This window comes from Callithrix jacchus, chromosome 9, assembly GCF_049354715.1.
Source record: "Callithrix jacchus isolate 240 chromosome 9, calJac240_pri, whole genome shotgun sequence".
In the NCBI taxonomy this organism is placed as follows: Eukaryota; Metazoa; Chordata; class Mammalia; order Primates; family Cebidae; genus Callithrix; species Callithrix jacchus.
This window is the reverse complement of record NC_133510.1, coordinates 105,845,240-105,869,791: the sequence shown is the minus strand read 5'-3', so window position 1 is coordinate 105,869,791 and position 24,552 is coordinate 105,845,240. Positions and strand designations below refer to the sequence as shown.

The 24,552-nt window shown below is 43.1% G+C and overlaps 1 protein-coding gene across 16 annotated transcripts in view; it reads left to right on the top strand.

The window, feature by feature from the left end:
* Positions 1-24,552, top strand: part of PAH (phenylalanine hydroxylase) — a 132,653-nt gene that overhangs the window by 87,489 nt on the left and 20,612 nt on the right. For all 16 annotated transcript variants that reach the window (XM_054238789.2, XM_002752912.7, XM_078337135.1 and 13 more), the window contains 2 exons: positions 10,892-10,980; positions 21,838-21,905. In XM_054238789.2, coding sequence (XP_054094764.1) covers positions 10,892-10,980; positions 21,838-21,905 — 157 coding nt within the window. The remainder of the gene's footprint in view (positions 1-10,891; positions 10,981-21,837; positions 21,906-24,552) is intronic.

Below are 24,552 nucleotides of genomic sequence, written 5' to 3'. Positions count from 1 at the left end.
TTCTTTCCTGTTAGGTTGTCCCATCTAAGTCTTGCAACAGCCAACGCAGACAGCTAAAGCTAACACAGTGCTATTCCTGTTTTTACTATTAGAAAACAAGTCAGAAAGGTCAAGTTAAAAGGTTGCATGGATTTTGTAGTCTTCATTGCTCCAGTTCAACTCCTGGGCTGTAGCTGTTTAGCCAAGTTGCTTTCCCTTATTAGGCCTCACTTTTCTCACCTGCAAAATGAAGAAATCCAGGTATCAATGTGGTTGTGTGGATTATATGATATAATTTGCATAAAGTACCTTGCAGGTAGGGCCCATGCAAAATGTTACATGTAAACTTATCCTTAAGTCTCTCATATGGATACACAATGAATCTTAGGGTTGAGCAAGTCCAAACTCCCCAAATTCCTGAACTTTGATAAACAAAGGCAACCATGAAATGCTATTTGTGTCAGTCCAAAACACTGTTAAAGTCAGAAAAAGTTAGACCGGGATACGTTTCCTCTGTATGACAGGTGTGTTGTCTCAATTGAAGAAGGAAGAAGATATGGAATGGTTGTAACGGAATGTCACTTTGCCATCATGCTGGATTGAGGGAGTATTGTTCTGACACACTAGGAGCCATGAATTTAGAGTCAAGAGCCAGGATTCAGGTCTCCATTTTGTACACTACTAGCTAGGTTTGAATTCCATCTGACACCCTTCCGGATAGATGACCCCTTCTCCTTCATCTGTGAAATGTAGCGAAGACCCACTTTCCTGATTCCTGTGGTTCATGGAGGGGATTATGTGGAATACCCTGTGTGTTAGGGTGCTTGAAGGATCAAGTTGAACTTGCTTGAGTTGAATAGGCCCTTGATCTTAGACATCCTTAAACTTCAGTAGGGAGAGCTTTCTATGATCTATAGCCCCAGCCAACAACAGGTCACGTGTCACCACTAGCTTCATGGACATAGACAACAACCAGGCCAACCATACTATATAAGGAATTGCTGGCAGCCACCACCTCATTGAAGCCAGGGCTTACCTAGTAGCCACAGAGACAACTTCACGTGTGGGATTGGATGAGGCGCCCTGTGAATCATCTCTCATTTTCAAATATTATTTTTTGAGCTTAACATCATTCATTTGACTTTGTGCTATATTAAATGTGGCACTGGCAAAGGAGATAGAAGGTCAGCTTTTCATGCAGCTTTTCTTTCTCCTTCCCTTTTTTTCCTCTTCCCTTCCCTACTTCCACCATCCTCTTTCCTTCTTGCTTCCTTCCTTTTTTCTTCTCTTCCTTTCTTTTGTACCATTCTGACAATACTCAAAACCAATAGCCTCTTCTTTTTCTTCATCCTCTTTGACATTTTTAGAGCATTTGACACAATTATCCCCCAGGAATTCTCCCTTTCCTTAGCATTTTATAAATTATGTGGCCCTTACTTTTGAAAAATCTTGACTATTGGGATTTGCATCCTTCGCTTACTACTCCTTCTCAAGCAGCACAGCTTTGCCAACTTCCGCTCTCATTCACATCTGTCTCCTAATTCAGTCGATCATTTATGCCGCCGATATCGATTGAGTGCCCACTCGGTGTCAGCTGCACATATGATACAGTAGTGAAAAAGATAGACATGGTACCTAGACCCGTGCATTTTATAATCTAGTATGTTATGGCTACATAATACATTGTGGCATAATACATGGTAGTGATAGAGAAAGCAGCCTGCCTCGGGAGTAGTCTTAGGAGGTGCACTGAGGCACTGAGCCCAGTCATGGATTCAGTTGATGAGGAGAAGGGGCGCAGGGCGAAAGAGGTGCTGCTGGAGTGAGATAAGCAATACCTGGAGAAGGCTAGAGATGTCTTGTGTTTGACCCAATGTTGGCTGACCATAAGTAGAGTTGTAAGTAACAGGGAACCAGATCTCAGGCAATTGTGAGCTCTCAGAAGACAGAATTGGATATCCGGGGATATAGAGGCCAACCTGCCAATGGATAATGTTTATGAGACATGTAACATCTTAAAAAGGATATTGGGTGGGTAGTTTCAATTTAGGTGGGTGGTTGGAATAAATATCCCTACAGGTTATTATTATTTTATTTATTCATAACTTCTCTCATATCTATTCACTCACTGTCTTTATTAAGCACAGTTTCACTCTTTACTTCATGTGTGAGATCCCTTTTATTCATCTGGTTCCAGGATTCTTAATTTTCCATGTGAACAGCAAGAACAGATGCTTTGCCCTAAAACCACCACTCCTGACTTCTGACCACGGCTGTTTCCAAGAGGCAGAGGGTAATAGCTGGGCACCATCAGAGAGCCGTTGGTTCATCATTCTTGTCAATAGCTTCCTGAAGAGCATTCCTTCTCCAGAAAGAAAGTAGAAGCTACTTAAAAGAGAAACATAAAACCCTCAAAAGTCTTCCTCCTGCAGGATATTGGCAAGCTGTCTCTTCTTCCCTTTTGGGAGCTGTTGAGATCAGCGCACAGGGACTGGAGGCCATTGCCTCGGAGGAGACATCCGGGAGCCTGGGAGGGGGTGGTGAAAACAGACTTCTATTTCAGACCCAAGAAACCAGGATTTATTGCTCTCCCTGAGACAGGCTGGAGGCAAGCCTGGGTGCCTTGCCGGCTAACCCCTGGGGCTGGTGAACCTCGGGAGGAGGGAAGGGGTAAGATTGACTCAGGCTGCACCTTGAACTGCTGTAAATTGAATGAGCCTGCTCTGACCCACTGGCCAGGAAGCAGGCTCCAGCCAGGCCTGGGGGGCCTTTTGCTCAGTGGCGCTCCTGAGCCAGCCGTCCCTTGGCGTTCTGGCTGAGCAGTTGACCCCGACTTAATGGGACCACTACGTGGGTGTCCGGGGCCAGCTCTCCAGCGGGCTGCTTCCTTTGGAGCCAAATCAATATTTATTAATGATCTGCCCCCCACCCCTGTGCCTCCGCTCCACAGAGGGCCTCTGTTGCCCCAGCCTGCCCAAGTCATTTATTAACCATGGAGCCCAGCCGCCCGCCGGAGAGGCTTTGGAGGGGCTCACAGAGGCCAGCCCACCGACCGAGGTATTTGGCAAGGCCATTAATGAGCTAATCTGATTTAACTTTTCAAAACGGAGGCCTGGGTCGCTGGGGTCAGTCTCTATTTCCAGTTCTGTGAGAGAGACCGGGTAGGGGGAAGGGACCTGCAGCCTTCACTAAAGAAAATAAGGGATATGTGAAGGAGAACTTAGGTTAAAAAGTGACTATCCCTAAATCCACGGATGCTTAGGATGGGGTGGCCCAAGGCTGCCCTAGGGAGCTTCTTCAAGCACCTTTAGTGCCTTCCTTTAGTTTGTCACACTTCCGTTCCTCAAGATGGGAGAAAAGGAATCTACAATTTAAAAGCACCCTTCACCACCACCACCACACATTTATTCTAAGCCCAGCATCGCTTTTTGGTGAAGTGCATTGGCTGCAGAATTCTTTCAGCTCAACTAGCTCAGTGATTTTGGGCAAGTCACTTTATCTATTTGAGCCTGTTTGCTTATCAGTGAGCAGCAATAATATCTACAGCCTAGGACTGTTTTGAGAATTAAAGCAGATGGTTAAAGTAAGGCACTTAGCACAGTATCCAATGCATAATAAGCTCTCAAGAAAATGTAACTTTAGAGGAAAAAGGATAGCCATACCTTTATGCCTGGGAAAAATTGGAAGAGCCCAGGGACAGAGGTTAGAGACACAAGCAGGGACAGGCTCTCGCTCTAGTGGTCTCTTAGACAAGCTGCTCTGGAGTTTATTATGAGGTTCAGGTGCAAGGACTAATGTCACAGATGCACCTGTTGTGGGTCAGTTTCTTCTTACCCCAAACAAGGAGGCAGGCAAGGGCTCAGCACCTTGCCCGTTTCACAGATGCAAAGCCAGAGACTCAGGAATCAAGGAGCTTGCTCAGACTCCCACGTTGTGTGGGTGGGAAGGATGATACTTGAACTCTGACCTGCTGGCTTCAAGCCCAAGATGTGCACACTCTTTGCACAATGTAAAGAGTCAGTACATGTGTCAAGGCTCAGCACTGAGTTTGTCTGGGGTCCTCTGCGGTCTCTCCTGAGGTCCTTACACTGCCTGCTTCGCACCTCTGCAAGCTGGGAAGAGAGCCACATCAGGGATCAACCCTCCATCCCCAACACCCAGCACCCAGGTGTGTCTTCCTGGTCTCGTTCCTCAGACTTTGTCCCTGCTCTCCAACTGGACAGCTGGTGAATTTCTCTTAATGGTCAGGCCTGACCTGGGTCTTCCTCCTACCCCAGAAGATACATAGGCTGCATCCAAGGGCGTTAACTTCAAATGAGGGAATAGATCAAAGGTGGGGCTGGGCTGCTGCATGGAGGAAGTGAGCACCAGGCCTTCTCACCCTTTCTCACTTGCCCTTCTAGAATGATAATAATACCACTACCAGATACTTATAAGCGCTTGCTGTGTGCCAGTCACATTCTAAGCACTCTTCATACATGAGCTCATTTGAATCCTCCCATCAACCCTCTGAAGGACGCACTATTATTGCACCTATTTCGTAAATGGGAAACTGGGGAACAGAGAGATTGAGCAATTTGTACAAAGTTCCAAAGTTCCAAAGTTGAGACTGGAGCTAGGCAGTTGGGCTCCAAAGTGTATATCGTGAGCCCCAGTCTTTGCCATTTCTCCAGCCTGGCTGTGTTTTGGGCCTTTTTTGAAGATGATGGGGTCCCAGAGCCACCAAAGGCCCCTGGACTCAGGTGGGCTCCCTGCAGCCTCGCAGTGCTACCTCAGGGTCACTCACAGCCCTGCAACAAGGTGCTGAGCTCAAAGGTCTGCAGTGTGGCGAGCTGTTTTGATCTTTGTCTCCTTTTTGCAAAGACTTGAATCTTCTGAGTCTTGGCAAGTTTCTCCAAGGGTTTGTTTTTATTTTGTTTTGTCTTTCCCCTCGACCAAGGGGACTGAATGAAGTCAGGTGGCCCAACAAGAGGTTCCCTTTGGAGAAAGGAAAAAAAAAAAAGTCACCCCAAACTGGAAATACGCTGGTTCTGCTGCCCTCTGGCGTTCACTGGGTCTCAGCCAGCTCGCACAGCCCCAGTCAAGGCGGTGCCCATGGGCTTTGGTCTGTGGGGAAGAAGGTTGTTCCTCTGGTTGGAGGAGAAAGGGAAATGAGGCAGTGCATTTGGGAGCTGAACAAATGTAGTGACTGTACTTCTGAAAATTAACGAGGTTGACATACTGATTGAAGTGGAACTGACTTTTCAAGTATCCTCTGGCCAGTTTCAGCCCTTCACAGGATCCCACAAGTCCCGGAATATGAAACTTGAAAGGGTTTGCAGCGGCAGATTAATCCAACACCTGCATGTCACAGAGAGGACACTGAGCCCAAGATTAGAAACCTCTTAATATCAAAGCTGGACAGAGAACAAGCTTCTTGATCCCAATCGCTGTTCTTTCCTTCTCCCTCCTCCTCCTCCTCCTCCAATCATTATCATTAAAATCCTTGTCATGCTGATAGTTAACACTGATAAAGCACTTATTACGGGCCACTGTGCTAAGATGTCACGTTGCCGCAGCGTTTAATTCGTCCAATCATATGGAAAGAACAATTTTTATTTTGTGGATAAGGAGACTAAGGCTCCAGGAGATAAAACACTTGCCAGTTACACAACAAAATAAGTGGCAGATTTTCTAGCCTTGCTGGAAAACTTTACACTCTGTTCCCTGCTGTAGGATGGAGTAGAAAAACTCTTTCGATATATAAAATTATATATGTATTATATGTAATATATAATTATATATCTTAATATATAATAACAATTCTATATTAACACATAAATGTAATATTTTAATATAATGTTATAAAATGTTTTATTTTTATAAATATAAAATATATTTATAAAATATTTTTATATATAATATAAAATCTTTTATATATAATATAAAAAGTTATATATAATTATATATAATACATATGTGTATGTGTATATATACATACACACATCATGTAACTCACAGCTGAACAGTAATACTATCTACTATGTGTCAGTATTGTTTATGATAAATCATGCATATTAACTCATTTAACATCATGTTGTTCTTATAAAGCAATAGTTTGTAGTACTACTATTATCACCATTTCAAAGATAGGAAGAGTGAGGCTCAGAGAGATTTAATAACTTTTTCTGGGCTCGTAGATGGTAAGTGCAGAGATGAAATTCAAACCTGGGCTGTCTGGCTGTTACAAGACTCTCAACCATTGCCGGACTGGCTATTCGTGACACAAACAGAAAACCAGCTCTAGACTAGGGACAGATCCTGACTATCCCAGATTCTATTGAGCCACGGCAAGGCAATGACAAGTCCCAGGGTCTTTCCTCTGGGGTCTGCAGGCATAGGATGTCTCAGTTAATAGCATGTTGTCTTTAACATCAAAAAGACAAGAGATAAGTGTTGGCAAGGGTGTGGAGAAGGGGGAACTCTTGTACTTTCCTGGTGGGGATGTAAGTTGGCACAGCCATTATGGAAAACAGCATGAAAATTCCTCAAAAAAAATTAAAATGTAACTACCATACTTTCCAGAAATCTCACATCTGATTATATATCCAAAGGAAATGAAAGCAGTATGTCAAAGAGATATCTACACCTCTTGTTCATTGCAGTATTATTCACAACAGCCAAGGGAAACCACCTACATGTCAATTAACAGGTGGATGAATGAAGAAAATGTGATACGCGCCCACCCCCCCACAACACACACACAATGGAATATATTATTCAGCCCTAAAAAAGGACATCTTGTCATTTGGGACAACATGGGTGAACCTAAGGGCATTATGCCAAATGAAATAAGCCAGACACAGAATGACAAATAGTGCACGATATCACTTATATCCATTAAAAAAACCTTGAATTCATAGAAGCAGAGAGTAGAATGGTGGTTGCCAGCAGGTAGGGTGATGAGAGAAATTGGGAGATGGTCAAGGGTGCAAAGCTTCAGTCATAAGATGAGCAAGTGCTGGGCATGGTGACTATTGTTAATCACACTTTCCTGTGTACTTGAAATTTGCTCAGAGAGATCTGAAGTGTCTTTGTCCCCTCCACCCACACAGGAAAAATGACAACTACATGAGATGATGAATATGTTCATTAACTTGATCATGGTAACCACGATGTATGCATGTATCAATTACATTGTATTTATACTTTTACAATTATAAATATATATAAATTTTATATAAAATATAGGCAATAGGCCGTGCACAGTGGCTTACATCTGTAATCCCAGCACTTTGGGACTGAGGTGGGTGGATCATGAGGTCAGGAGTTTGAGACCAGCCTGGTCAACATGGTGAAACCTTGCCTCTACTAAAAATACAAAAATTAGCTGGAGGTGGTGGCACGCACCTGTAATCCCAGCTACTCTGAGGCAGGAGAATCACTTAAACCCGAGAGGCAGAGGTTGCAGTAAGCTGAGACTGTGTCATTCTACTCTAGCCTGGGTGACGGAGTGAGACTCTGTCTCAAATAAATAAATAAATAAATAAATAAATAAATAAATAAAATATATGCAATATATACAAATATAATTGTAAATATATATAAATTATATAATTTTAATGCAATTTTATACAATTGTAATTTTATATTATAAAAATATATGCAATTTTTATTGTTCAATTATATCCAGATAAAGATGGAATATTTTAAAAATAATTTTAAAAATAGAGCATCCCCATCACTTCCTATTTTCTTGTCCTTCTTTATTCTTCTTCAAGAAATTCCTGACATTGTCATGTATTTACATTTATTTATTGCTTATTTTGTGTTTCCCCTGCCAGAATGTAAGCACCACAAGGGTGGAGACTCCACCCTTGGTATGCAGGAGGTGCTCAGTACATATTTGTGGAATCTCCTTTGGTGATTCTAAGGGTCCCTTAAGTAAGAAGGGGTGCAGCAAGAAAGGACTGGACTGCCTTATTTCTGGGGCAGCCGTGACTGCCAGAATTATGAATGATTCCCAGGCAAAAGAGAGATAATGAATGAATGGAGACAGGATACCTCCCCAGTGAGGGGATGGGGTTATCCATGGTCCTGAACACAGAGGAGAGGGACAGGCCCCCTTGTCCAGGTGGGTGCCATTCACTGAAACCTCTCAGTGGCAATGTTCTGGAGAAACAAGAAAGGTCTCTCAGAAGATCCTGAGCCCTGGATGACTCTGAAGTGCTGATTCCTTTCTCAAGCCCTTGCAAACCTGGATAGGAAAGAGTCCCCATTTCTGGCACTGACAACAGAGGTTCAGTGTGCAGTGCAAATGCTGGACTCACAGAAGAAGGAGAGCTTGTAGAGGAGTGTAGGTGACAAGGTAGGAAGCTAGGTTCTTCGGCAAGTCAGTAGAGCATGGTGTTGAGTCATCTGAGACTCCAAAGTCTCAGCAGTTGGGACCAGGGAGGTCTATCAAGAGACTTGTCCTCATTGTTCCTCAATTTCTTCATCTGTCAAATGGGAAAATAATAATACCTACCTCAAAGGATTGTTGCAAAATCGAAGTGGGTAGCATATGTGAAATGTTTAGGGCAGTGTCTGACAGACAGCAAGTATGATGAAAACATTACCTGGAATGATGGCTACAGCATCTGCTTCTGTTCTTGCTGACCATAAGGAGCCAATGTGGAAAACAGGGCCAGGCTTAGGGGCATGGGAACCTCTGGACAGGAAATCTGGCTCCAGAGCCAGCCATCCTCACCAATATGTTCTGCCACCTTCCCATGAGAGGCAGGATGGATTGGCGATCAAGACCAGAGGCCAGAGAGTCAGCTGAACCTGCATTTGAATCCTGATTCCACTGTTTCCTAGCAGTGTGTGTATTTGGGTTTGCACTGAACCTCTCTGTACCTCAGTGTCCTTGTCTTAAAATGGGAATATTAATAGTATCCACCTCACAGGTAAAATATTTAAAACAACATTCAGTGTTAGCTTGTATTGAATAACATGGGTGGTAGAGAGCCTAGGCTCCTCAGCTCTGCAGAAACAAGGCTATAAATGGACCTTTATAAACTGCTGGAATCAGCTCTCCTTGTTTTGCGGGAATGCAGCTGCTACTCCTCCTGAGGTTCCCGTTTAGATCATGGACGGCATTTCCAAAGGCTGGCCACTAGATGGCACACATGCTCTTTCCTTCTCCATCTAAGCAGTTCAGAACCACGAATAACCGGTATCAGATGGAAAATCACCTTTCATGTGCCAGACACTGAGCGGCGCCCTTTGCCTGTTTCTCATTCACTGCCCACAACAATCCTCAGATTCAAGGAACTACTGAAGCAGAAATGCTATGCACAGCGCCTGGCACATAAGTCTTCAAAAACATATTTGCGGTTCTTCCTACAGTTGTTTTATTCCGATCTGATGGAGGAGTGACTGAGACACAGAGACGATAAACAGGTAGATGGAGCCTGTATTCTAAGTCAGACCAGATGCTGATTGGAAGTCCAGCATCTTCCCCTCGACCTCATTTCAGGCCTGGAAGCCTGGAGCTCACTTCAAGGTTCCCAGCACATCTATTTTGGCTCTGTGGATTCTTTTTGAATCTTCCACTTTCTTACTCCTGATGTGACCAGCTTTTAGAGTTGGTTTTTAGAGCCTCAGTTTCTTATCCACGCAAGAGGGGTTATAATGCCTTCCTTGTCTTGGAGGTACTTCAGAAATAGCAGCTATATCAGAGCAGGCACTCTGGATGGTGGTTACTGCTTTTAACACCTTAAATGTTAACATACCAGGGTGAGCTCATGACTTTTAAGATGACTTTTCTTTCCCCCTTCCCTCACTCCCTTCCCTTTTCCTTCCTCCCTTCTTTTTCTCTTTATGCCTGGTACAACAAAGTACCCCTGGTTTCTGCCCTCATGGAACTTACACTTGAAAATGTCCTTGTCTCTGTTCATTCCTGGGACAATTTCACCTGCCATATGTCTTGTTTCCTGTGAGCCTCAAGGACGTTGGTGCTGCCACCTGCCCTTCCTGGACTGCTCTCTCGGCAGGACCTGGGTGTTGTAGTCCACCCCACTCAAGCCCAACCCCTTCCCCTCTATGCTGCCTCAGAAGCGAATCTGAAATCCTTTAGGTGCTGTGAGGTGTCTTCACATCCCAACTACCTGACTCCGTTCACTCTGCTTCAACAGTAGCTTTCTGACTGGCTTTGTGATAGAAAGATTTTGCTGCAGTGCCTGGGGCCTTTGGGAGGGAAATACATAATGGGAAGATGGGGTCTCATGAACTTGTTTACATGAGAACAGTCTGGTTTTATATAATTTATATTTTGGGACTGTATGTATTCTGCTGCTAATGGCCGGACACAGTGGCACGTGCCTGTAATCCCAGCACTTTGGGAGCCCAAGGGGCGTGGGGCAGGTCACCTGAGGTCAGGAGTTCGGGACAAGCCTGACCAACATAGTGAAACTCTGTCTCTCCCAAAAAAAAACTGCAAAAATTAGCCAGACATGGTGGCACACTTCTGTAATCCCAGCTACTCAAGAGGCTAAGGCAGGAGAGTAGCTTGAACCCAGGAGGCAGAGGTCACAGTGAGCCAAGATCATGTGCCAATACACTCCAGTCTGCAACAGAGTAAAAAGTAAAATAAAATAAAATAAAAATCTGCTGCTATTGAAAACCATCAAAGAAAACTGCCATGATGGGTGGGAGGGAGATGAGTTTTGAGATAATTCAGAGAAAATCTCCAGGAAAGAGAATGTATTTGGGAATGGATTTTAAAATGGGTTTCTAAGAAAACTGAGTTTAACTTTTGAATAATAGTAATGTGGGGGTTATCTGGAAGCCCACCTGCCATCATCACTGACCAGGATCCCCACTTCTGATCTCAGCGAGGTCTTTGGCGGTGTCGCTCTTCACTCAGTACTTTGCCTTCTCTGTGTTGCAGTGCCCTGGTTCCCAAGAACCATTCAAGAGCTGGACAGATTTGCCAATCAGATTCTCAGCTATGGAGCAGAGCTGGATGCAGACCACCCTGTGAGTTCACAGCACGGAGAATGAGATTCTTTCAGTGCTTCTCCTCCACTCCCCTCCCCTCCTCCTACCTCCTCCACTTGGAGCAATGTGCTTGATCACTTGTTCAACATACACTTACTGTGTTCCTATTTACACGAGGGCTGGGAAAAAATTAACAAGACATTGTCATCATCATTATCATGGCCATCATTATGGTAGGAGCAAATATAAATGACTGTCCAGAAACTCTTATCTCTGTATACTAGATCTGTGTACGCCCAAACACACACACCCATGCAAATCATCACTGTTTCTGCCTGCATACATCTATGGAGGTTTATATCCAGTGCTGGGTAAACAGCAACCTGTGCTAACAACTCTGCCAACTGCAGGGGGCAGCAGGGAGTGGCGACATTGAAACTGGATCTTAACACCTGGTCAGATAAGGAACAGAGAGGGCTTATGGCTGAAAGAACAGTGTATGAGAATACCCAGAGTCCTGGAAGCATCCACAATATTGTGGGAATGACTGGTTGGTGCATTAAGTATGAGAATGAGAGATGGATCTTGGGCAGTGGGTTGGGATCAGATTGTAAAAGGTCTGGTGGACCACAAAGAAGAACATGGACTGGGCCTGTGTCTTGCAGCCATGGGGGTAGGCCCTTTAATGGTTTTTAAGTAGAGGACTGGGGTTAGGGGAATTTCATTGTTCCCTCTACTCTGGGGCAGAGGGTCTGGGGAGGAATAGCCCAGGCTGTGGTGGCTTAGGGCCAGTTCTCACGGCCTCCATCTGTGGGAACGACCACCATCCCATTGCCTGCCCTTTATTCCCTGCCAGGCAAATGGCTCCTTCATCTTTAAATGACTTGCAGCCATTTGTATCAGTAAGGGTTTAGTAGAACTCAGAGGAAGCATCTACACTTCCACTGGAGTCTGTTTTCTCTTCACATCTATGTGGGTCTTTACAATCAGCAAAGAATATTCAGGCCGGGCACAGTGGCTCACGCCTATAATCCCAGCACTTTGGGAGGCCGAGGTGGGTGGATCACGAGGTCAAGAGATCGAGACCATCCTGGTCAACAAGGTGAAACTCCGTCTCTAGTAAAAATACAAAAATTAGCTGGGCATGGTGGTGCGCGCCTATAGTCCCAGCTACTCGGGAGGCTGAGGCAGGAGAATTGCTTGAACGCAGAAGGCAGAGGTTGCAGTGAGCCGAAATCCACTCCAGTCTGGGTAACAACAGCGAAACTCCGTCTCAAAAAAAAAAAAAAAAAAAAAAGAATGTTCACAAGGGCCCTTTACAAGAGGCAAAGAAGATGTTTCCATCTTACAGAACTAGTGAGCCCGAGGAGCCTAGATGACTTTTTAAGGCCCCGTGCTAGACTGAATCCTGAGAACTCATGGTACCTGAAGACAAAGGCCTGGCTAGTGGCAGAAATCCAGCCTCTTTCCCAGAGACCGAAGGCGAGCTATGAGGGACATGCTGGCCTTTTGAAATACGAATGATTGATGCTTCTGATTCCAATCGTAAAACCCGTTATAGTGGGCTTGAAAACACAGAAGAGCATGAGGAGGAAAACGAAGATCAACCATAATTCCAGTTTTTTCTGTTTTTCTCTCTGGACTATTCTGCATTTGTTAAATAATGAGGAAGTACATATAAACAGAAACAAAGGTGAATTTTCTCCCATCTCCCAGACTTCAAAACAGAAGAAAAACATCACCTATTATCACATTATTCTGAAATAATCAAGAAATCTATATTCATATTTGGGTATGTCTCCATCCTCCCTCCTTTCTCTCTCTTTCTCTCTCTCTCTCTCTCCCTCTCTCTATAGATCTATCCACATATATATATATATATATATATATAGAGAGAGAGAGAGAGAGAGAGAGAGAAAGTAATATATACTTCATTTTCCTCCTCATGTTCTTCTGTGTTTTCAAGCAGATAGACATACACATATATGAGAGAGAGAGAGACATATATAAGTATGTCTGCTTGAAAACAAAGAAGAACATGAGGAGGAAATGAAGTAATATTATGTAATATATATTTAATATTAGTTAATATATTACTTAGTATATACTATATATCTAGTATATATTGCTTAAATACTCCCTCTCCCTCCAAACTAAAGGTAAATGCAGGGACTTTGGACCCCCGTTCCATCCTTCCATATGCCATGTAGCCTACTCCCAGGAGCCCTGGGGTGCCAAGATTACTCCAGGTGGGACTCTGCTCTATGTACTCCTTCAACAGGTTTCTTGGGGGGACCTTTCAGCCATCAACTGTCAGCAAAGCATCTCCAAATATGCTTGTTCTCAGAAAAGCTGTCTGTTCACCTCTGATCCCATCCAAGGGATCTGTCCAGTAGGGCCTTATTCTCCTCTTACCAAACTCCTGTCTTCCTGTCCCAACCTGGCATTCTTCCCGATGGTCTCACTGCCTTCTCATTTGGGGCAGTGGGAAATGCTAGTGCAACGAGATGGACATTTTTATCCCTGCATCCTCATGTCCCCTCCAAAGCAGCTGGTACTGCTTTAAAACTCTCTGGAATTAATTGGTCTCTAAAAGCAACATCTTTGGCTCCCTGGCCTCTCAGTGTTATTTTATTGTAAAAATACAATATATCAGGTACACAGGCCCCTGAAGAGGAGGCGCCAGGCTCTCTCTGTTCCTTTGGTTTCTCATTAGATTCCAGGGATGCGGGCCAAGGACAAAACAAACCCTCCAGAGTGCCTTCCCAGGGACCCCAGGGCCCACAGGCCTGGCCTCCATGTGTGGCTGCAAACAGACACTAGCACAAGGAATGGTTCAGGCAGGGGCTGTTCTTCTCCAAAGGACCCTCTGTTCCCTTTGTCCCTGACCCCAGCCCTTGGCAGTATGCATGGATGTTTGACCCAACATCTCTCTTCAGACTTTGAAAAATGAAGTAAAGGAAGGATTGTTTCCAAAATAGAGGGAAAGGGGCCTCTGCCTTGCAGCTTTAGCTAAGTGGGAAAATGAAAGGGGAGAGCTAGATGTCCCTGTGAACCTCTTGTCTCACTCCTTTCCCCTTTCCCACCTTGCTTTCTTTTTTCCACAACCTTTTATTTAGCTAATGATATTAGGAACTAATGTTTCTAGAGCATGGACTGTGTGCCAGGCACAATGTTAAATGCTTGGCATTCATTTTTTAATTTAAATACTATCACCACTCCATGAGAGCTGTACATCCCATTTTCCAATGAGAAATCTCAGAAGGCTGTGTAGCCTCACCTGTACATGAACTATGTCTCAGGTCATATAAACGAAAGGGGGTTGAAGTGACAAATAAGGCATGATCCTTGCTCTCCAGGGGCCTGCAGTTGTACCGTAGAGGTAGAAGGGGTGTTGATTATTTTCAAAGCAGTACAGGAAGGAGCTGGAATAGCAAGTGTAAATTTGGCAGGCAGAATCCAACTGCTTCTATTTAATTTCCATTGCCAAAATTCACTCCCCTTTCTGTGCATGTTGTTCCCTTTACCTGAGATGTTTTTTCTTGTCAACCCACCTGTTCTTTCCCCACTGGAAAACCTCTGTTTATCTAAGGTCCACCCCATATATCCTGCCTCCCTAAAGCCTTCCTCCTGCCTCTCACCCAGACTTAAGTTTTTTACACTGTTACTCTGTTGTCCTCTCAGAGATGGTCACTATCACATTGTGTTTTATACTTTGAGTACAGAGTATCAGATCACAATCAATTTACTTCTTCATGATTTGTACCTCATGAGAGACATAAGATATACATATATATGCAAGTGAAAGGGTCGTATGCATGTTTCTCAAACTGCAGTTTATGAAAAAAATCCTATGATCAAAGAGAGAAACTCTGTATTCTATAACTCTACTGTAACTATACAAATTCCATTATCTCATTAAAAATTCTGGAAATTCCTGCAAAAGTGAAACCCATTCAATATAATGTTTCCTTAAACTTATTTACCCATGGAACTCTTTTTAATGAAATACCTAGCCACATTATCTTGAGAGGTAGTTTTCCATGGAATACAGTTTAAATAAGAAGTAGTTAAATAATAACTCTTCTTATTTAACTACAGTAAGTAAATGCAGGGTTTCATGAGTAGGATAGCATGCGCTATAATTTAGGTCACTAAATGATAAGGTCACTGTGGACTGGAATGGCTAGGGAGGACTTCTAGAAAGAGAAAGGTCTGAGTCGAGCCCTCTAGCAACCAGAGCAGTCTAACTACTCAGCAAACAACCCCAAGATCTCCATGGCTAACCCAATAAAAGTTCACCTTCAGTGTGGGCCATTAAGGAAACTGCTCCACATGGTCTTTTGGAAGCAAAGCTCTTTCCTCCAATGGCTGTACCCTCCTCCAACTCCTTGGAGCCCACTCATTCTGCCAGTGGATGGGAGAAGAGAAAGTGAGACTTGCTTCTGGGAAGTTTTCATGGGCCATGTCTGGAGATGACTCACATCCCTTCAATCAAATTCCATTGAGTAGAGCTTAGTCACATGGCCGCTACTAACTGCAAAGGAGATGGGGAAAAATACTTTAGCAATGTTGTCTGAACAAAGGAGAGAGGACAGATCTTGGGAAGCACCGGCAGCCTCTGCCACATAGACCCCAACTCCAGAGCTACCTATTCCCGTGTACTTGGTACCCACACTAGAGTCTAGGCTACAGATCTCCAGTAGAGAGGGCTTCTTAGTGAAGAAAATATCAGCCAACACAACTGTCCTTCTGTGTATATTTTTACTTCTTAATCCAAGTCTTTGAAACTGCTATTTTTTTTTCTTTTGAGATGGAGTTTCACTCTTGTCACCCAGGCTGGAGTGCAATGGCATGATCTCGGCTCACTGCAACTTCCACCTCCTGGGTGCAAGTGATTCTCCTGCCTCAGCCTCCCGAGTAGCTGGGATTACAGGCATGTGCTACCACACCTGGCTAATTTTTGTATTTTTAGTAGAGACGGGTTGACCAGGCTGGTCTCGAACCCCTGACCTCAGGTGATCCACTCGCCTCAGCCTCCTGAAGTGCTGGGATTATAGGCGTGAGCCACCGTGCCTGGTCTGAAACTGCTTTTTAATCTTTCAAGGTATGAGCATCAAGTTTTCCTATTCTCCAGTAAATTGCCCAAGAACAAGACAATATTTTTCAATACTTTTCTTTTTCTTTTCCTTTTGCTTACCTAATGTTCTCCACCGGAGGGCCCTGTCAGAGTTTATTCTAAGGGTCAGTCAGCTAGTTGAGTCATCAAAGATTTGTTGCATTCTTTTTTTTTTTTTTTTTTGAGACGGAGTTTCGCTCTTGTTACCCAGGCTGGAGTGCAATGATGCGATCTCAGCTCACCGCAACCTCCGCCTCCTGGGTTCAGGCAATTCTCCTGCCTCAGCCTCCTGAGTAGCTGGAATTACAGGCACGCGCCACCATGCCCAGCTAATTTTTTTGTATCTTTAGTAGAGATGGGGTTTCACCATGTTGACCAGGATGGTCTCGACCTCGTGATCCACCTGCCTCAGCCTCCCAAAGTGCTGGGATTACAGGCTTGAGCCACCGCGCCCGGCCTGTTGCATTCTTACTAAGTTGCTCTATCAAAGCAAAATTTGCAAAAAGTTAAAAACATAACTTTCATACAGGTAGATAGTGAACACCTGTCAAGGTTCCATTTACTCATTAATGAGGGAAGCAGCAAGATGACAAAGATAGTGCAGAAAAGATACAAGAGACCAAAGCAGATGTGGTCATTGGAAAACTGAATGCTAGAATAGGATCACAAAGATGGATGCACAAGTGATTAATGTTCTACGGGGCAATATAGCCATGATCATGTGTCTTATCCTTTCTACTATTCAGAAACAACTTACAGTTTGATCATCAAATGAATATTTTGCAACTTATCGGTCTTCTAAAAAGCCAGCATCTACTTTGAAGTGGTTGTAATTTTGTAAGTAGTAAATATAGGTCCCTTTAGAGCACAGAGTGAGCTTGTTAGACAGTGATCTCATAGGATATTTAAAAGGCACACAGTAATTTTTTTCACTTTCTCCTAGGTTTTGCTAATTTTAACAGCTTCTACTTGGGGGTATGCTGAGTGTGCTATGCACTGAAAATCCAGTGATAAGTAAGACAGTTTCCTGAGTTTAACCATTATTAACACATGTGATAACCATCTGAAAAGGGAGACATACAGCATGCTGAGGGAGCATATTACGGAGGGAAATGAATAAACTTTGGAGAACTCCAGAAAGACAGAAAGAACAGGTAGTAACTTGTTTGTCTAAAAGAATGTGGAAGAGGACCCCACTCAGTGGGTAAAGGACGTGTGAAGGCCTTGATGTGAAAAAGGGCGTGGTGTGTTTAAAGAATTAAAGTAAGACCAGTGCAATCTGGAGCATCATAGGAAGGCCAGAGGGGGTCAGGACAGGGCTGGACACACAGACAGAGCTGGATCATGCAAAGCCTTGGGGACTGTGCCAAGTATTTTCGACTATAGTCTAATAGTAATGAGAAGCCACTGAAGGGCTTTTGAGGAGGTGAGTGGCCTCACCATGAAAGTCTCATTTTACTGGGGAGGAAACTAAGGCGCTGAGAGATAAATTGGCCACCCCAAGGCCATGCTCCTAGTGAATGAATAAATTAGTAGTCCAATAAAGCCTTTCTGACTTTAAAATCTGTGTTCTTGGCCGGGCACAGTGGCTCATTCCTGTAATCCCAGCACTTTGGGAGGCCAAGGTGGTTGGATCACAAGGTCAGGAAATCAAGAGCATCCTAGCTAACATGTTGAATCCCTGTCTCTACTAAAAATACAAAAATTAGCCAGGTGTGGTGGCATGCACCTATAGTCCCAGCTACTTGGGAGGCTGAGGCAGGAGAATCTCCTGAACCTGGGAGGTGGAAGTTGCAGTGAGACGAGATTTTGCCACTGCACTTCAGTCTGGGTGACAGAGAGAGACTCTGTCTGGAAAAAAAAAATCTGTGTCCTCACTAGCCTAAAGAGCATTTCTGAGGCTTAACCTCAGCTATGATATTAGGAAATGATGAAATAAATATCTCAGTGTAGAAGTATAATCAAGACTTTTCCATGTATGTAGTTACCCCAAAACCCACCCCCCATACAAATTATACCTCTCAATACACCCACATAAAAAAACTTGTGAGCTTAGGAAAAGGGATTGCATGCAGACTTCAGCTGATGTCAGGACTTCCATCCTGTAGAACTGTCTCACCTTTCTCCCGTCTTCTCCCAACCCCTCTCCCTCCCCCTCACCACTCCTTCACTGACAATATATTTTCCTGTCAAAACATACTTGGGTACATGCAGTGCAACCAAAATTGCTGCTATTAGTTTAATTGAGACAGGGTGATTATAAATAAATTACATGCAGTGCTACTGAAATTGCTGCTATTAGTCTAAATTGAGACAGGGTGATCAGTCATCACCAACTGTGATTTGATTCAGAATGTACTCCACATGGATGCCCACAAAGGCCCTGTGGTCATCTGGTAGCCCAAGGGATGTGAGGCCAAATCCCTAAGAGGCTGGGCTTCAGCCCACAGAGCTCTCTGATTACTGGTAACTGCGAAAGCAAAAGTCCTTGCAACCTGGTTGCTGGGGCCCCTTGCAGGCTGATAATGAACTTCTTAGAAAACAGGATCTGGAAAGGGCCATGGTTAGAAACCTTCCCACATGGAAGATCTGTATCACGTGTTAGCTATGCGTGTGTTCCTGTAGCCCAGTGTATGAATCTCCTGCTACTTCACTAAAATGATTGGACATGGATGTTTAATACTATTTTCCTTTTTATCTTATTCTTACAGAAACCCATTGTCACATTAGAAAACTTGAAAAGCATAAAGTTTTCAAGAATACAACTGTTATTGTTACTTATTTTTACCACTACCTGGAGGTAACATTTGTTAGAGTTTGGTGTATTTCTTTAATCATTTTATTTATATACTTATATATTCCCTCTGACATAATTGATAGATGACATAATTGATTATATGTATACAGTTTTACATTTAGCTTTTATTTTCACAAGTGGAAAATCCTTAAACCACCCAGGTAAGGTACATGAAGGATAAGCAATAAAGCCCAATGGGGGTGGGGTATGTTCATGGACATCTCATTCCTAGACGCAGCATGATGAAGTGGAAATCCATGGACTGAAGGGATTTTCTTTTCTTCCTGGATTCCTACTTCAGGGCTCAGATGTCAACTTGCCATCCCAAGCAGGACAACGAAATCCAAATGGAGGTGCTAGTTCAGCAGTGAAGGGGCTTTCGGCACATGGCTCCAGGGGCTTTATGTTTTTCAAGTCTAGATCAAAATATAGAAATAGACCTTCTCCAAGGTGCCTTACAGGGTCAAAAGTCTACATGTTATCCGTAGGGCCTGGAGAAAGCTCTTCACTACTAACTGATAAATGAGAATGGCAGGTGAGAATGACTGCAACAATCAAACCTTCATGACTGATCTACATTGCATTTTTATTTTGAGCCCAAAGTATGGAGATGCAGACAAATAAGGGTTCTTCACCTAGTCCAGTAGACAGGTTTCTAAAAGGGTTTGTTACTGATGCTTGGAAACTAAATCATGGTGCCCAGTTTCTTTACCACATCATCTCAAACCAACTTATCTTTACCCAGTAGAAATGAGGCCTAACGGTAGCTCTAAGTCCTCAGATTCCTAAGCTTTCTACTCTGTGATTAATGATTAAAAACCATTCAGTGCTCTAGGAAAAAGAAGAGTTATATTGTGTAATAACCATGTCATGAAATCTTTTGAAACAGAATAATCACATCATTTATCTTGGATTTAGCTTTGGAGTAAAAAAAATGTGTAATAGTTTTACTTCACTTTTCAAGTGTGAAACATTTGGATGTTTCTCTTCTTCAAAATAAATTCCAGGAAATAAACTAACTCCTTTCCTCCTTCCCTTCCTTTCTTCCAACCAATGTCTGTAGTTTTTCTGTGTGCCAGAATTGATGCTGCAGATTCTCAGAAGAAATTACATTATATTACATCGCCCTCTGTGTCCTTAAATTACTGGTAGACCCTAATACAAAGATAGATAGAGAGAAAAAACCCTCCACCAAAACAAAATATTCAACCCATCAAGCAACCAAAACAAAAAACAATATCTAAAAATCAGGGAATAGTTCTCTCTCTCTCTTTTTTCCCTTTTTTGAGATGGAGTCTCGCTCTGTTACCCAGGTTGGGGTGCTGTGGCATGATCTTGGCTCACTGCAACCTCCACCTTCTGTGTTCAAGCAATTCTCCTGCCTCAGCCTCCTGAGTAGCTAGGACTAAAGGCATGCACCACCATGCCCAGCTAATTTTATGTATTTTTAGTAGAGACAGGGTTTCACCATTTTGGCCAGGCTGGTCTTGAACTCCTGACCTCAAGCAATCTGCCCAACTTGTCCTCTCAAAGTGCTGGGATTACAGGCGTGAGTCACCATGCCCAGTCAATATTTGTCTTTTTAAAAGGCATCTTTAAAATTTACATTCTGTGATATAAGCCTTTGTTTAGAATTCATTAATGCCTTGGTTTGGAGGGATAGTGGAGCAGAGAAATTGTGAGCTAAAGTGGTGGATGGCATGGCTTACTGGGAAAGGCTTGGAGGAACCACAGCAATAACACCAGTCTCTTGTCTTACCAAAATGTAGATTGAAATCAACTTTTTCTGGAAAATTGTCTTGTAATCAATTGGAATCCCATTCCTACCCCAAACACTCAAAGACACACTTGGCCTCTTTTCACTCAGAAATGTGCTGCTTACAAATCATGGAGAAAAGGCTTCCTGTGAGTCAGCCTCAGAGGAGAAGCTATTACCATCCTTTTTAGGTTCCGAGACAGACTTCTCAGTGAGCTAGGCCCCTGCCAGGTTGTAAAGGCTGACAGTTACTGACAGTGCTCCAAATCCCGGCCTCACCTTCACTATGGCTCCACTTCTCTGAACCACCATTTATTCTCAAAAGAATAGGATAATCATACTGATTGAATTTGCAAGTTCGTTGTGAGAATTATAAGTAAAATCACTTCCTAGGACACACAGACTGGCACATAGTATATGCTTAATAAATGGTATTTTAAAAAATTGCAAGAGCAATAAGCACATACCTGGTTGTCTATCAAGAAATTAGAAGGCAGAGCTAGACACATACCTTAATTAGCTAGGAAATGCTTGGGGGATTCGCAGCAGAGCTCTACAGCAATTAACAGGAATTAAGTGGGTATTGTATATCTTCATCATAGACATTTATCCTATGAATTTGCTAATATGGCAGGTTTGTCAGTCAGATATGCTGTAGACTGGGTTTCTTTAAGAACAGAGTTGGCCCATGCCTGTAATCCCAGCACTTTGGGAAGCCAAGGCGGGTGGATCATGAGGTCAAGAGATGGAGACCATCCTGGTCAACATGGTGAAACCTCGTCTCTACTAAAAGTACAAAAAAATTAGCTGGGCATGGTGGCATGCACCTGTAGTCCCAGCTACTCAGGAGACTGAGGCAGGAGAATTGCTTGAACCCAGGAGGCAGAGGTTGCAGTGAGCCGAGGTCCTGCCACTGCACTCTAGCCTGGTGCCTGGTGACGGAATGAGACCCTGTCTCAAAAAAAAAAAAAAAGAACACAGTATGAACCTTGGAGTCGATAGCAGGGAGATTGGTGCTAAATTGAAGGAGATACTGATAATGTGTCACTCATAATATCTGGTAGGAGAACTTATCCTAAGTTTCACTGAGACTTTATTTTTAGGGTATAACCAAGGGAAGGAGACATGCACTGTTGTGGCTCGAGAGCCCCCATTCAAAGCATTCATAAAGGTGTCAGACCACTTTCTACAAAGTCTTGAAATCAGGTGTCTTTTTTCTCCCAGGGTTTTAAAGATCCTGTGTACCGTGCAAGACGGAAGCAGTTTGCTGACATTGCCTACAACTACCGCCAGTAAGTCTGCCTTGCTTGTTGTGGGGAAGAGAGAAAAACACACCCCTAGTCCTACCTTCTGTGTGTGCATGTATGTGTGTGTGTTTAAATCCTCCCTTTAATAACACACGTTGAAAAAGATTGCTGCTAGACAAAACAAAATTACCCACTGTGCTGGGGCCCTGCTCTCTCCCAAGCTTTGTTGTCTAGGCAGTGGTGTCTGCAGTAACTATAAAAGGCCTCGGTCCAGAATAAAACAGTCTCTGGTCTTCTCCACATTAAACAGGGAAGAAGGAAAAAGAGAATCATTTACATTCAAGAAGGAGCTGGCTGCTTTACTGATATAATGAATCATTCAAGATTTTAGGCCAGCCAAGCTTCAGCGTTCTACTTTTATCTGGTCTGACCCAGCTGTGAAGGATAATTTTAGGATTTTTTTTCTCTCTCTCTCTTTTTTTTTCCTGTCTGAGATTCTATATTCCTTCCCTACTCTATTTTAGCCAAAAGAAAATGCAAATATCAAATATGTTTCAGAAGAGAACAGCTTTGGTGCTTTGAGTCTTAAGGAACTACAGAAATGCTCCCATGGGAAACTTAGTGTTTTGACAAGCACTGTTACTGAGTTAAGGGGTTAAGAAAAGGCATGCACAAGAAGAAACCTAACAGTCGTCCGGACCACTGGTGGCATAGTAGAGTAGTTTGACAGCTTTGATAGAATCTCAGGGAGATGGAGAAGATTATTGGCCTTTCTATACTGAATACAAAGTTACTTTCAACATGGAAAAACCTCCCGAAAAAGAGAATTTTTTTTCAGAATAACTTCTAGTATTGGAAGGATTCAAAACTGTGCTGCCCTTAGTCATATCTAAGCCCATTTGGGCCTCGGCTCCTGCTGAGCAGGATTCACAGAAGATGGTGACCTCCCTCCCCTAACCCCACCTTTGCCCCAGCACAGTCAGGTAGACACCATCAAAGCAGGTACAGGCAAGAGTCCTTCAGATAGTCAGCAGTAACAGATCATACTTAATACCTTCTTGCTATGTGTCTGGGGGCTTTGTTAAATGCTTTGCATATATCATTTTGTTTAGCCTTAATAATAATAACTTCTCATTTTTCAGATGGGGAAATCAAAGCTTATAAAAGTTAAGTAAGTTGCCAATATCATGTAGCTAGTTTGTGACACAGGTTTTAAACTCAGGTATGTTGAACTCAAAGGGAATTTTCAGCCACTTTTCTGAGTGTCTGGAGACTACACTTCATATCATCAAGGAGGAGGTGCTTAGAAAATACATTTACTTCCTTCTGGGTTGCTGGGATTTGGGGAGGACAGAGACAGGTCTTCCTCAACTTCCTTCTCATAAAAATGTGAAACCTCATGAAGAAGAGTAAAACTGATGAATTACCTCACAGTCCTGGATGTTCATCAGTTAAGCTGGTTATTGAAAATCATCTATAGATGGCTGGACTCTCAGAAATGGCTTAAAAACTTTTAGTCAATTTCTCACCCTTTATAGATGAATCCCAGATGATTAACTAACTGATGTTCCCAAGGTCATGTGGCGAGTTAAGGACTCACCGATTTTTAAAATTCAAAGCCTATTTCAGACCTTGCTTTATCTCATCTCATTTAAGCTTTTGATGCCATGTCTTTCTTCTTCAAAATAGTCTTTTACTTCAGGATCTGGTATAGTTCATCCTTATTTTTTTGGAGACTCTACTGTGAATTTGCCTACTTGCTTAAGTGTATTTGTGACCCCGAAATCAATACTCACTGTGCACTTTCACAGTCATTCCCAGACTTGCACAGAGCAGGAGAAAAAATTTGATTCTACTGAGGTGTATATCTCCAGCTGAGGTCAACAAGGCAACACTCTACCTTTCCGTTTCTACTCTCATTTTGACAACATCTGTCTTTACATGGTCTATTTAGTGTCACATTTTTAACATTTTTGTGCTTTCATTTGTGATTTTGCTTTTTAAAAATTGACCAAGGTCTCACTCAGGTAAGAAGTGGCAGAGTTAGAATTGAGACTCTCCTGCTTTTCACAGGAAAGCAGAGACTACTGAGCCACTGCTATCAAGCGTGGGATGAGCAGCCCCAATAAGTGTGTAAGGAGGATAGAGCTGTCACTGCTTTAGATGTCAGGGACTGGTGCTAACTGGATAAACCTGCAGAAAAGCAGAATCAGAATCTCAAATAATGATGTGAACGCTAAATGGAAGACTCCAGGGTGAAACAGTGAGGCCTTATCTCCTCAGGTTTTCATTTAGATGTCACCTTCTCAGCCATGTGCCCTCTCTACACTCTATGTAAAATTGAAACCCCACTCTGAAACTCCCTATACCTTTGCCCTTTGTTTCTCTATAGCATTTATCACCATCTAATGAATTGTGTTGTCTTTCTGTCTCTCCCTACTGGAAATGTGGACTCCGTGAGATCAGGGGCAACAGACTGTTTTGTCACAGTGCTCAATTAACATTTGTTGAATGAATGAATGAATCCAAGAGACCATATAAGAGTAAAGACTCAAAACAGTGAATTAGAGGAAGAGCCAGGAATTGTGTCTAGAACCATCTAGAAGCTGCTACAGCAGGTTTTGATGATATTACTGGAGTGGAGGTTAGGCTTTTAAGTTTTATCTAGGAATAGATAAAATGGATCATAGGA